Source organism: Tupaia chinensis, unplaced genomic scaffold (genome assembly GCF_000334495.1).
Source record: "Tupaia chinensis unplaced genomic scaffold, TupChi_1.0 Scaffold140095_1, whole genome shotgun sequence".
Classification (NCBI taxonomy): Eukaryota; Metazoa; Chordata; class Mammalia; order Scandentia; family Tupaiidae; genus Tupaia; species Tupaia belangeri.
This window is the reverse complement of record NW_006199974.1, coordinates 448,512-461,957: the sequence shown is the minus strand read 5'-3', so window position 1 is coordinate 461,957 and position 13,446 is coordinate 448,512. Positions and strand designations below refer to the sequence as shown.

The following is a 13,446-nucleotide window of genomic DNA, read 5'->3' as shown; positions in this document are numbered from 1 at the left end:
TATGTTGGGTCTTCAAAATCCATGCCACAGAATTTTCTTTATGACTAAACCAGAGAATGTATGGAAGATGCTTTTTATATAATGAAACATTAAATTGCTATTGGGTATAATTATTACAGGTAGTACATTAATTTAGACTATGCAGTACAAATAATGACTGGAGGGAATTTCTGGAATTTGTCTAGGAGTTGTTCATAAATCTAAATTATACATAATGCCTACAGTATCTTTGTCAATAAGAAATGTCAAAGCTAGCCTGATTTTATGCCACTTGAACTTTGCTTACATTTCTTTTGTAATCAACTCATTTCTACTTAGAGAATATAAACTAATTTCAGTATTAGAAATAGACCTAATTACAGAGTCGGCATGTGTGTATAATTCAAAGTTCAAAAAGAAAATCATTTTTTGTCCGTTTGCTATTTGTAATTACACCTACCACTGGTTTCTCTCAGCACAGAAAGTATAAAAGAATAATTTCATATAATTTTTCGGGGAATGATTGTGAGAGTATCTTTTTCCTATTTTGAGTTATTTCTTTGAAAGGACTGAAATATTCTCAGGTTAATTTTCAAAGTAAAATCTTAACATGGTTCTCAAAAAGGAATTTAAATGAAAGTTGAAATCTTTCAATGCATTGAATTTTATTTCTCAGGATGGTAGCCATTAGTAACCCTAGACACATACTATATTTAAAAACTACTCTTTTCTAGAATGATTATAAAGCATCCTATGTTCGTTTGGGGTTTTAAAATAATAAGTATACTCATTCAGGCATGAAAATTATGTATATGACTTAATCAGGGGCATGATCTTGAATTTATTTTGTTTTAGGAATACATTCCAGTCAATTTTTTTTTTTTTTTTTGGAGAGGTTTTTGCTATAGGGCACGTGCGCTCACCAGCAAGACAGAAACTACTCTTTTCTAGAATGATTATAAAGCATCCTATGTTCGTTTGGGGTTTTAAAATAATAAGTATACTCATTCAGGCATGAAAATTATGTATATGACTTAATCAGGGGCATGATCTTGAATTTATTTTGTTTTAGGAATACATTCCAGTCAATTTTTTTTTTTTTTTTGGAGAGGTTTTTGCTATAGGGCACGTGCGCTCACCAGAAAGACAGAGAGAGACAGAGAGATAGAAAGCGAGAAATCACCCCCCAGGGATGGCTACACCGCAATCCCTTCTCCTCCATTCTTCTCCCGGGATCTTGGGCAGGCACGCACACGCGCCCGGCATGAGTTTTAAGCTACCGGGTCCGGGACTCGAACCATGGTCGACTACGTGAGAGTCCAGCGACATAGCCATAACGCTAACTGCTGGTCCCTTTCTTTTTCTTTTTTTCCAGTCAATGTTTTACTATAGCTATTTATTTAGAACTTTTAAGCTACAGCTTTCATATATCTCAGGTTATATCAGGATAGATAAGAATGAGGGCTAAAAATCTCTATGTTTAGAGATCTAATTGGAAAGATAGTCAACTGACTTTACAAAGTTTTACAGACCATAAGGCTAACATTCTAAAATGTCTAAACTGATTAAATTTAATATAAAAAAAGAAATACCTACCTGTTAGAACAACAGAATACTGATTCTGTTTTACATTGAAGTGAATTATTATGAAATTATTCTATACAATCATATAAATCATTTTTCTTGTTGTACTTCAAGTTAATCACATTTCTAATTTTATAATTTACTTTTTATTAGCAAGATTTGTTGAAGAATGAAGAAAATCAAGAAGAAATGATACTGAATTTACTTTGGGACCTCTTTTGCCAGAATAGTATTTCATTCCCATCAACTCTGAGTGGAACATCTTTCCATTTCCTGTCTAGGACTTCTCTACATTCGGTCGAAGATCATTCCTCTCTGGATGTAAAGTCTATATGGGATGATATAAGACTGCGTCTTCGACGTTTCTTAGTGAGCACATTACAAAGTCATAATGAAATAAACAATTCACAGCAAAAAATTTTATTGAAAACTCAGTGCATACATCAACTCTTGTTTCTTTATCCAGAATCAGAAGTTATAATCAAATACCAAAACATACAGAATAAACTGTTGGCCAAACTTCTACAGAACTGCTTTCCTCCTTACAGCAGAGATTCAGATTTAGACTTAATTATTCATGGATACCAAAGTTCAATGCTTAAGTTACATGCAATGATAAAAGAAGATTTTCAGACGTTACATGAAATTTTAGCTCCATCCTCAACACTGAAATTCATTAAAGAAACTTACCTGGATACTGTTACAGAAGAAATGGCAAAATTTCTTGAAAATTTTTGTGAGCTACAGTTCAAAGAAAATGCTGCCTGCGTGGTTAAAACAAGCAAGAGTTCCAGCAAGCATAGAGGAGCAGTGCATGCCTTGGGTTAGTGACATTTAAAATTTCTGTTTGGTTTAACTTAAGCCTTTTGATATCTTTCATTTTCTAAGATTTTTCTCTTTGCCTAAATCTCATTGCAGACATGAAAATAAATGTAATCAAATTTTGCAGTACACATTGCTGTTATAAATTTGTTTTTCTGTAAGTAATATCATAGAAGTGTTTTCTGTTAAATTGTTAAACATATCGAAATTGTAAGCCAAAAATTATGCAAATGGCATAATTGTTTCTTAATTACATATAACAAGGTATTGGGTGAATTTGAATGTGTATATATTCATGTATATACACACACATATATAAATGTAGAAACATAAAACAGAAAAGTATAATTTTTAATTCATTTTATCTTCCCAAACCAAAGCATTATTAGAGAAAATAATTGTTCAAAGTTTGTTAAAACTTATATTAGCTAAAATCGGAAGTTTAAAAATTTTAGTTAGCCAATTCTAGTAGACAGCAATTATGAAATATTAATTATAAAATTCTGTGTTATAATTCACTAGGAAGGTGTGGCATTTTAGTTATGACTGATTTTTAAAGTTCTTCTAATATTTTTTCCATAAGGATGTATAGAAATAAAAGATGACAAGAAAATTTCTAATTTTATTCAAAAAATAACCAACAAAAAGGAAAGAAGTTCATGTGATATAATCAGCTTTTTATTTTCATGGTTTCAGCTTCCTACCAGTGGAGAAAAAATAAGAGTAAAAATACAATAATTTTTTAAAGCATTATTAGTCATGCTTTTACATAAAATTCCCAGGTATATTTCTAAATGGGCTTATAAGCTGTAAGTATTTAAAACTTACAGTTGTTGAGTTGTTATGGTCTTTGAATTTATGAACTTTTTAAAATTTTTATAGCTCACTATATTTTTACTTATATTCATAAATAAAATGCCAGAAGACCAAATTAATGATATATGAATTTTCAAATAACTTAGTATTTTCTCTTACTATTTTTATATTCCTCTGGAAGCTGTATCACATTGCAGAACAGAGATGCATTCACCGTTTGGTTATGGCAGAATACAAAGTCAGTTAATTTAAGAACATTACAATTTTGCTCAAAGCAAATAAACTTTCATTTTAATTGTTAACATATAAATTTTAAATGCATTTCATTAGTGTACTTGTTTTCTAAAGTTTTTATAGTCTCCAAAAAATTGCTGCTTACTTGTAAAGTGTTTTCAGTATATAAATTTTATATATGCTAAATATAGTTTATAACAGAAGAGATCCATATGGTTGAAAATATGTGTAAGTTGCTATGTAGTCTTTAGGGCTGATATTGAGGTGTTTTCCCGTTCATGAGAGAAAATTATGTGTATGATTTTAACACAAGATTTGAAACATTTTCTTAAAGTCTGTGTGCACTGATCTTTCACAAGTTCTTTTATGTGTATTTCACTTGTTAAATGAGCGCTTCCATATGCCAGGCACTGTGCTAAGGTCAACACATTTCCTATTATCCCAATTTCATGACTGAGGAAAGAATCTTAGAAAGATTTACATGCCCTGGATGGAGTCATAATTCATACCTCAGAATCAGGATCCATATGTATCTAGGTCTTTATGTCTCCAAGACCCATGTTATCAATGGCCATGTCATTGGACTTGATCTCAACATGTGTAGAATTCAGTGCATTTTATTTGCAAAAGAAATTTCAAACAGCCCCTATTCAAGTGGGCCACCTGAAAATAACATTGAGTTCAGTTTTATTGACTATCTACCATAAGCAAGGCATTTAGTAGCTATCATATTAAGGTTCAGAAACTCAATAAGGAGAAGAAAACTAAGTCACTGAGTCACTGCTGCTACTTTCTATGAGAACTGCTAAACTAAATTAAGTAATTGTATTTTTTCACTAATATTTGACCAAATGACTAAATTGTATTCATTATGGAACTATAGCTCTGAGATGAACAATAATAATTCATAGTTTTATTTGAGTAAAATCAAGATTGGCTGAGTGCGATATATTTTTATTATTTTTAGCATTACATAGCCTTGGGGCTGGCAAGCGACGTGATGATTCAAGGTACTGGAGTCCCACATGGCCAACCACAGTTGGAGTCCTGGACCTGGTGGCATGATTTTTCCCTTTCCCTTGTTCTCTCTCTCTCTGGTCAATTAAAATTAATAATAATAATAACAAATGGAATTAAATAGCTAAATAATTATTTTTAAAAATTACATAGTCATGCATTGCTTAATGACACAGACATATTCTGAAATACATCATTAGGTGATTTCATTGTGTGAACTTTATATTTATGGAAACCTAGATGTAGTAGGTATGACCTACTACACGCTTAGGCCATTTGGAATACTGAAATAGGACCACAATCATGTATGTGGCCCATCATTGACCACATCATCGGTAGGGGTGCCAGGCCATATGTCTACATCTTTATGCTCAGCAACATTCAATATTTTGTTTGAAGCTCTAGAAAGGATATTCTTTAAGTAGCAACAGCTAACATTTATTGGTTCAGGCATTGGTGTGTATTATCTCATTTAATTCTTCTAACTACCCAACAAAGTTAGTACCATTACTATCTCTGTTTTACTGTGATAAAACTAAGATATAGAGATGATATTTTTTAAAGAATTATTTTTATTAAACTTTATTTTAATTTGATGAGAGAGAGAGAGAGAGAATGAGAAAGCAACCTGCCAGGTCCAGGACTTGAACCACAGTCAGCCATGTGAGAGTCCAGCCCCTTTAACTACCAAGCCACCTGCTGGCCCCTAGAGATATTGAATAATGTGCCAAAGGTCACAAAGTGAAGTCAGGATTCAAACACATGCCTTTGTGACTCATAGCCCTTGCTCTACTAACCAATAAGTAGGATATAAATAGCATATTCTATTTAAAAAACACTTATCTGAATCCACCGCACACTTCTTCATCCTTAATATACTCATTGTTTTATTCTTCTGCAAACTATCTCACACCCTTATTTGAAAAACATAAAATTTCAATTTTAAAATATTTTGGTTATAATTCCTATTTAGCGATCTATTAATATATCTTAAGCAGACTTTTTATACCTACTATAATCTTAATGAGCTAATGTCTTATCTGTTTTTGCATCTACCTACTGCTCTTGATGAGTCAACTCAATTTGGACCTACCAAATTCTTAACTGATTCTGATTTTTTACTTAGATTGAGGATTGGTTGTTCCTCCCTTCATGGTCTATAAATTATCTATATTATTTGAGTATTCAAAATTGACTAATTATTATGTATGAGTCTTTATAAGACTTTACATTTTAGTTCATTTCATCTTCTAAACAGCACTTCACATTGTTTATACTGTATACATGAAAAAACTGAGAGAAGTAAATATTTCACAAGACCACACAACTAATAAGCCAAATATCCTTTATTTGTATTTGATGTATTATCTTGATATGTCACTGAATTCTGTGTGGAAATTTGTGTAAGGCAATGGTAATTAACATTAAAAACTGTTTACCACACACTTTCACATTCCTGTGTTCTACATTCATGCAATGTGTTTGCTTTCTTTTTTATCAACAGGATTCATAACTGACTTATTACTTGTTTATGCTTATTTTTAGAGAATTATTTATTTAATTTTATTTATTATTATTTTTAAAAAATTTGCTATAGAGCACATGTGCTCACCAGAGAGAGAGGAGGGTAGGGGAGAGAGAGTGAGAAAGCAAGATACCAGGTCCAGGACTCAACTGCAGTTGGCCATGTGAGCATCCAGCATCTTAACCACCACACCACCTGCTGGCCTCTTGTTTATGCTTATTAAATCAAAATAACTAGGAGTAGTTTTTACGCTCTGCTGTTTGTTCTGTTCTGTTCTGTTCTGTCCTATCCTATCATCCTATCCTATCCCATCTATCCTATCCTACTAGCTTTAGCCTTCCTGGTGGTAGTATTTTCCTGGGTACTCCATTGTAAGTTCTGCCTGCAACCAGTTCAGATTTTCCTGCGCATTTATTTAAAATAAGATGACAGTCTTCTCTAGCCATTTTCTTGTGATAAGATACCAGGCAATACACTTAATTTTACTTATATATAAATTTATTCTTAGACTAGTTCTACATGTTGACATAGTATGGTAATCTTTTTTTTCTCCTTTATATGGTTTTTAATGTTTTGTTTCTTTGAGAGCATGCAATGTTTTAGTCTTATAATACAACAGTCCCCAACCTTTTTGGCACCAGGGACTGATTTAGTGAAAAACAATTTTTTCTACAGACAGGGTGGGGAGTATGGTTTCAGTATGATGCAAATGAATTATATTTACAGTGGGCTTTGTTTCTATTTATTATTACATTGTGATACATAATGAAATAACTATGCAACTCATTGTAATACACTGCAACCACTCCCCAGTGCCAACATCACCACCTCAGCTCCACCTCAGATCATTACATATTAGATTCTCGTAAGAGGCATGCAGCCTAGATCACTCACATGAGCAGTTCACAATATGGTTTGTGCTTCTATGAGAATCTAATGCCGCCACTGATCTGACAGGAGGCAGAGCTCAGGTTGTAATTCAAGCACTAAGTAGCGGCTCTAAATACAGATGAACTTCTGTCTACTTACTTGCAGCTCACCTTCTGCTGTGTGACCCAGTTCCTAATAGGCCATGGTCCATCCCTGGCGTGGTGGTTGGGGACCTCTATTATAATACATTTAGAAATACATGGATTCTATGTCCTTTTATTTGAAGAACATCATAAAATGTTAACATAAATATCATAGGATATGTTTGATTTGGTAATCTTCCTAAAAGAGAAAAATATTATTTTTTTAGATACTCTCATAAAGATCTCAAGAGTAATTTAAAAACCAAGACAGCCTAGTAATTATGATTGTTAATCATATATTTTTTAAGAGGGATTTTTGCTATAGGACATGCCCACTCACTGGAGAGACTAAGAGAAACAGAAGGACAGAAAGCAACAAGTCACTCCTCAGGAGGGATGGCCATGCCCAAATCCCTCTTTTCCATTCTCCTCTTAGGATTTAGGGCATGCATACGCATGCATGAGTTTTAAGTCACTGGGTCCGGGAAACTACCGGGTCCAGGACTTGAACCACAATAGACTATGTAGGAGTCCAGCAACATAGCCATTATGCTATCTTCTGGTTCCTTTAATCAGTTTTTATGAAAAATTTAAATATTTTATAGAGATGTATAATTTTTTTAAATTTAGTTTATAAATGGCTTTAATGTAAAAATAAACAGCTTTTAGATATCTAGAAATTTGTAATTAACGTTTTAATTGTAAACTGATTTTTTATTATCTAGAAAGTCAATCCTTATTTTCTCATATTTACTAGATTTTAGGAGAACCTGTACCATCCTTATATTGTAACATTTTTCTATATATTTACAATGGTTAAGTGGTCAACATTTTGGAGATCTTAAAATCTGGATAAACTTTATAGTCCCATGTATATCTTATCCTGAATTTTTCTTGAGGTTATTGTTAGTGTGGAAAGGAAAGACTTAAGAGAATATGACACGTGCCTCTGAATATTTGGAGGGTTTCTAAATATCCGCAGTGGATGAGAGGTTGAACTGCATGACCTCTAAAACCCTTTCTCTTTCAAGTCCCATGCTCTTGCTTGAGGAAGATTGGGGGTGGAAGGGATAGAATCCATCAGGGGATGAAAAGATCCTTTAGGGTAAAGAAGCCCTCAAGCCAAAGGGAAGATTTAACTCTTGACTAGGCAGATTCAGATCACAACTGGAAAGTAGGCCAGTCAAATGCCACCCTCCTTTATCTCCTGCTCTGGAAGTCTCTCTGACCAGTTAGGTGATGATATCAAGAAGAGGTGAAGAAGTTTATTGAGGCCAGCATGCACAATGCATACAGAAAGAAGCTCATATGTGCATTGTTACAGCAGAGACCAAGCATCCTGAATTCCCCACCTCTTCGCACATTGTGTCCTTTGTGCTCCTGAGGCAGAATGTCTTTCTTAGACCTCTGGTGACAATTATGCTTGTTATTTTCTAACCCCACACTAATAAAAGGTGGGAATTTCAAGTAATACATAATGATAAATGAAAAAAAAAATAAAAAGCAAATACCACCTGTATTCAGTTATCACAAATTCCTTTAAAATAATAACATAGGGCCAGCAGTGTGGTGCATTGGTAGTGTACTACTCAAGAAAAGCCAGATACCACATGGTGACCTATATTTAGTCTCCAGCCTGGTTGGCCTGAAACACACTGAATATTTTTATGAGGGCCCAAGATTCGAAGGACTAGAAGACTAGTGGAAGGATATTGTTGCACGACCAGACTTGGGTACTGTTCCTCCCCACCCCCATGTGTACACATGCTCTATCATGAATAAATAAGATAAATAGGGACCAGCAGTTGGTATAATGGCTATGTCGGTGGACTCCCATATAGTTGACCGCGGTTTGAGACCTGGACCTGGTGGCTTAAACTCACGCCAGGCACATGTGCGTGTGCATGCGTGCCCAAGATCCCGAGAGGAGAATGGAGGAGAAGGGATTGCAGCATGGCCATCCCCCCCTGGGGGGTGATTTCTCACTTTTCGTCTCTCTCTCTCTCTCTGTCTTTCTGGTGAGCACCTGCGCCCTATAGCAAAAACCTCTCCAAAGAAAAGATACATAAATTAAAGAATGATTTAGTTTTAGGAATTTTTCTGTACCATTCTTGAAAATACATACTAACAATTGCTATTCTTAAGCAGCTTTTCCTTATGGTACTTTATCATTGTTTCTATTTTATTAACATTACTTGTTTATAGTTTCTTAGCTCTGAGAAGAAGGTGAAGAATACACTTGATAGTGAGTCAGTTATGTTGTTTCTGACTGACAGGCTTGCCTCCTTTGAATTTTGTCTTATATAAGGCATTTAATCTCCTTGAATTTTTCTATTCAATGAGATGAAAAATTATATTAGGTGATATATAAGAATGTCTTATTTATTTATTTTTACACTTTTTAAATTTACATTTAATCACCATACATCCTTTTAGTTCTTTATTTGTGTGAGTATTCTTTCCTTAAGTGAAACTTGAAAATAAGTGAAAACTCTTCTCCTCCCATGGATGTACATTTAATGTGAATGGGAGAGTAGAGAGGGGAGTGAGTGATTAAGCAAAGACAGAAAGTGGATCCTCTCCTTCTAGTTTAATTGAACACTATTCTTAATAATTCTTTATTTAGCTTTCTCATTGATCTCACAACTAAGCTTGTTATATTTTTAGTTTTCAACTTTTATTTGATATTTCTTATAGGAGCACTTCTAATTCAAAATTAAAACCACAGACAAGAATTAGAAATGCAATTATTATTCTGTATTGCTGATTGAAAAGAAGTCCATATGCCTTTCTCTTGCAAGTATTTAAACTAGGTATAATAGAGATTTAGTAATAATTTATGGTTTTGCCTTGAGAAGAACCCACACATTTCTTCAAAGCTATAGACAGTAGGCAAGGACAATACTTTTTTGCAAAAAGCAACTCTGTATCCATACAAATCCCTGTATAAATACAAAATGAAACCTCCAAATTAGGTTTTATAAAGCATAGAAGAGTGATCTTGTCCTAAGAGTGTGTGGCTAAGAATTTCAGAAATGATATTATCATGAAACAATTATACATGTTAAACTTTTATAAATAATTTTAGTATTTTTTAAGTATGTTAGTAAGTAAAAAATAATTGGGTTTTGGCAAAATTGATCTTTAGGATTTTCTTTCTTTTTTTTTTTTGGTTTAGCAAAGATAGAAACTGTGAGGGGTCTTAAGTAGTTCATGGAAAACACATTTTATGAAAAAACTCCATGTATTTCAATTTTTTTGTACCAAAATAAACTCACATGAGCCTTTCTTCCTGCCAGTTCCACATTTGTATGACACTTCCATTGCCTTCTTGAAGCTTTTAAAACATGCTAGGATGACCATGTGTCAGAAGTCATTCCCAGACATTCCGATTCTTGAGTTTTGATAAGACACAAGAAGCTTAGGGTTTATTTTGCTAAAAATACTTTCTATATGTACTTTGCAAGTGATACTACTCAGAATGTGAGTTTAATATGAATATTTATTAATATTTTGCCATTACTCATCATCATTTTTCCTTACTGTTTATTGGGCCATCAGAAAAGTCATGACTTATTTTTGCATAGAAAAACATGTCATGACTTTTCAGGCAGTCCAATAGAAGTATGTAAAGTTAATCATGTAAAAGAGGCTTTTTTTTTCCTGAGAGGTTTTTGTGGTTTTTTTTTTTTTTTTTTTTTTTTGCTATAAGGCGCGTGCGCTCGCCAGACAGAGACAGACAGAGAGATAGAAAGCGAGAAATCACCCCCCAGGGAGGATGGTCATGCCGCAATCCCTTCTCCTCCATTCTCCTTTCAGGATCTTGGGCACGCACGTACACGCGCCTGGTGTGAGTTTAAGCCACTGGGTCCGGGACTCGAACCGCAGTCAACTACGTGGGAGTCCAGCGACATAGCCATTACGCTAGCTGCTGGTCCCAAAGAGGCTGTTTTTGAGGTACTTTTAATTTGTCGTGCACCACACTAGATCCTTTATGCACCAGTATACCACTTGATTCTTAAAACATCTCTGAAAATTTGGGCATTATCCCATTCTATCACTGAGGTTTAGACAAGCTAAATAGCTTGCCCAGAGTCCCCTGCTAAAAATTACCTTAGCTGTTATTCGACCCCATTTCTGAATTAAGATGAACCTTGTTCTTTTAACTGCTGTGATTTATTCTCTCTTGCTAAATGAATTCATTCTACGATAAAGAATCCCTTTTCTCTTTTTAAACTTTACATATTTCCTTTCAAACAAACATTGTAAGAATTAAACATCATGGGCTGATGATATTTAACATGGGCTTTTTAAAACCTCTATCTTAGAAATTTTTGTTTTGTTTATTTATTTTCAATACATTCGACCACTGTTTATCATTATAGCTTATAAAATGAATTTTCCCAGCATGAATACACTGTATATGAGCAGTGAAAGTTATTATCATACATGTTATTATGAGCAGATCATTTTCCATTTTTGTGTTCCTCTCATCCTCCTCCATTTTTCACTCTCCTCCTACACTGTCTCTAGTATCTGCAATTGTTCTCCATGCTTTACGTTTTCCAATCTTTCACTTTCTGCCATAGAGTTCAGACATTTGGTATATATTAAGTGGGGACATATAAAGTCTCTTTTTCATAGTCTGGCTTTCTTTGCTTAGCAGTAAATCTTCCATGTTTGCCCAGTTTTTTTCAAATGGCAGGGTCTTGTTTGTGTGGCTGAGTAGTATTCCATGGTGTATATTTGCCACACTTTTTCAATCCATTCATCTCTTTGCGGACATTTGGGTTGTTTCCGTGTCTTAGCAATTGTGAATAATGTCACAGTAAACATGAATGTGCAAGGAGTTTTCCTATTATTTGGGTAAGATGCCAAGGGTTGGAATTGTTGGATCATTTATTAGTTTTATATAATCTTTGTGGTCTTCGAGGAACTCTCATATTGTTCTCTACAGTGGCTGTACTAATTTATATTCCCACCAGTAGTATAGGAGAGTTCCCTTTTTCACCAGCACTTAGCATTTTTTATTTACATTAAAAATTGTATACATTTAGCCACTATTCATCACCACAGCTTGCAAATTGAATTCACCCAACATGAACACACCCCACAGCAGTCCAGTTAAAGATATCATGCACGTTATCATCAACAATTACCCATTTCTGTGTACCTCAAATTCTTGCCTGTCTATTTTTCTCTTGATTCCTTTCTTTTCACTCTCCTCCATCTCCCAGTCTCTTCCCACACTGTCTCCAGTGTTCTTAACCATTTTCTGTACACCATATCCTCTAATATTTCAGTTTCTGCCATGGAGTGTGGATAGTTGGTATATATTATGTAGAGATACACAATGTCTCTCTGATAGCCTGGCTTGCTTTACTCAGTAGTAAATCTTCCATATTCATCCACTTTCTATCAAATGCCAGGGTCTTTCATGGCTAAGTAGTATTCCACAGTATATATGTGCAAAACTTTTTCAATCCATTCATCTGTTGATGGACATTTGGATTGGTTCCATGTCTTAGCAATTGTGAATAATGCTACAATAAACAAATATGCTAGTGCTTTTCCAACAGAGTGTTTTCCTATTTTTTTTGGGTAGATACCCAGGTGTGGAATTGCTGGATCATATAGTAGTTTTATATGTAGATCTTGAGGAACCTCCATAGTGTTCTCCACAGTGGCCATACTAATTTTTTCTTTTCTTCCTTCCTTCCTTCCTTCCTTCCTTCCTTCCTTCCTTCCTTCCTTCCTTCCTTCCTGTCTTTTTGTCTTTTTCTTCTTTCTTATTTTTGCTATAGGGCACATGCACTCCCCAGAGAGAAGAAACAGAAAGCAAGAAATCACCCTGTAGGGGGGATGGCCATACTGCAATCCCTTCTCCACTTATTTCTTCTTGGGATCTTGGCCATGCAGTCACACTCACCCAGCATGAGTTTTTTAGGTCACCAGGTCTGGGACTTGAACCACAGTTGACTATATGGGAGTCCATTGAAGTAACCATTACACCATCTGCTGGTCCCTATTTTTTGTTTTCTTTATCTTCACCGTTCTGTCTGGGGTTAGGTGGTCTCTCATTGTGGTTTCGACTTGCATTGCCCTTATGATGAGGGATGTTGAGCATTTTTTTCATATGCTTTTTGGTTGTTTGATTTATTAATTTATTTTAAAAGGATTTTGCCTTAGGACATGTGTGCTCCCCAGAGAGATAGATAGTGAGAGGGAAAGTGAGAAATCATCCCCTGGGGGTATGGCCATTCTGCAATCCCTGGTCCTCCGTTCTCCTCCAATGATCTTGGGGACACATACACATGTACCCAGTGTGATTTTCCAGCCACCAGGTCTGGGACTTGAACAGTAGTCGGCTATGTGGGCATCCAGCAACATAACCACTATGCCATTTGCTGATTAGGATTAGGTGTTATCTCAGAGGATAAAGAATCCTTTTGTAAT

At 34.6% G+C, this 13,446-nt stretch overlaps 1 protein-coding gene across 1 annotated transcript in view; it reads left to right on the top strand.

Moving 5' to 3' along the window:
* KIAA0825 (KIAA0825 ortholog) overlaps positions 1-13,446 on the top strand; it is a 494,795-nt gene that overhangs the window by 101,166 nt on the left and 380,183 nt on the right. Inside the window, exon 5 of the mRNA XM_014593286.2 lies at positions 1,717-2,386. Within this exon, the coding sequence (XP_014448772.1) occupies positions 1,717-2,386 (670 nt within the window). The remainder of the gene's footprint in view (positions 1-1,716; positions 2,387-13,446) is intronic.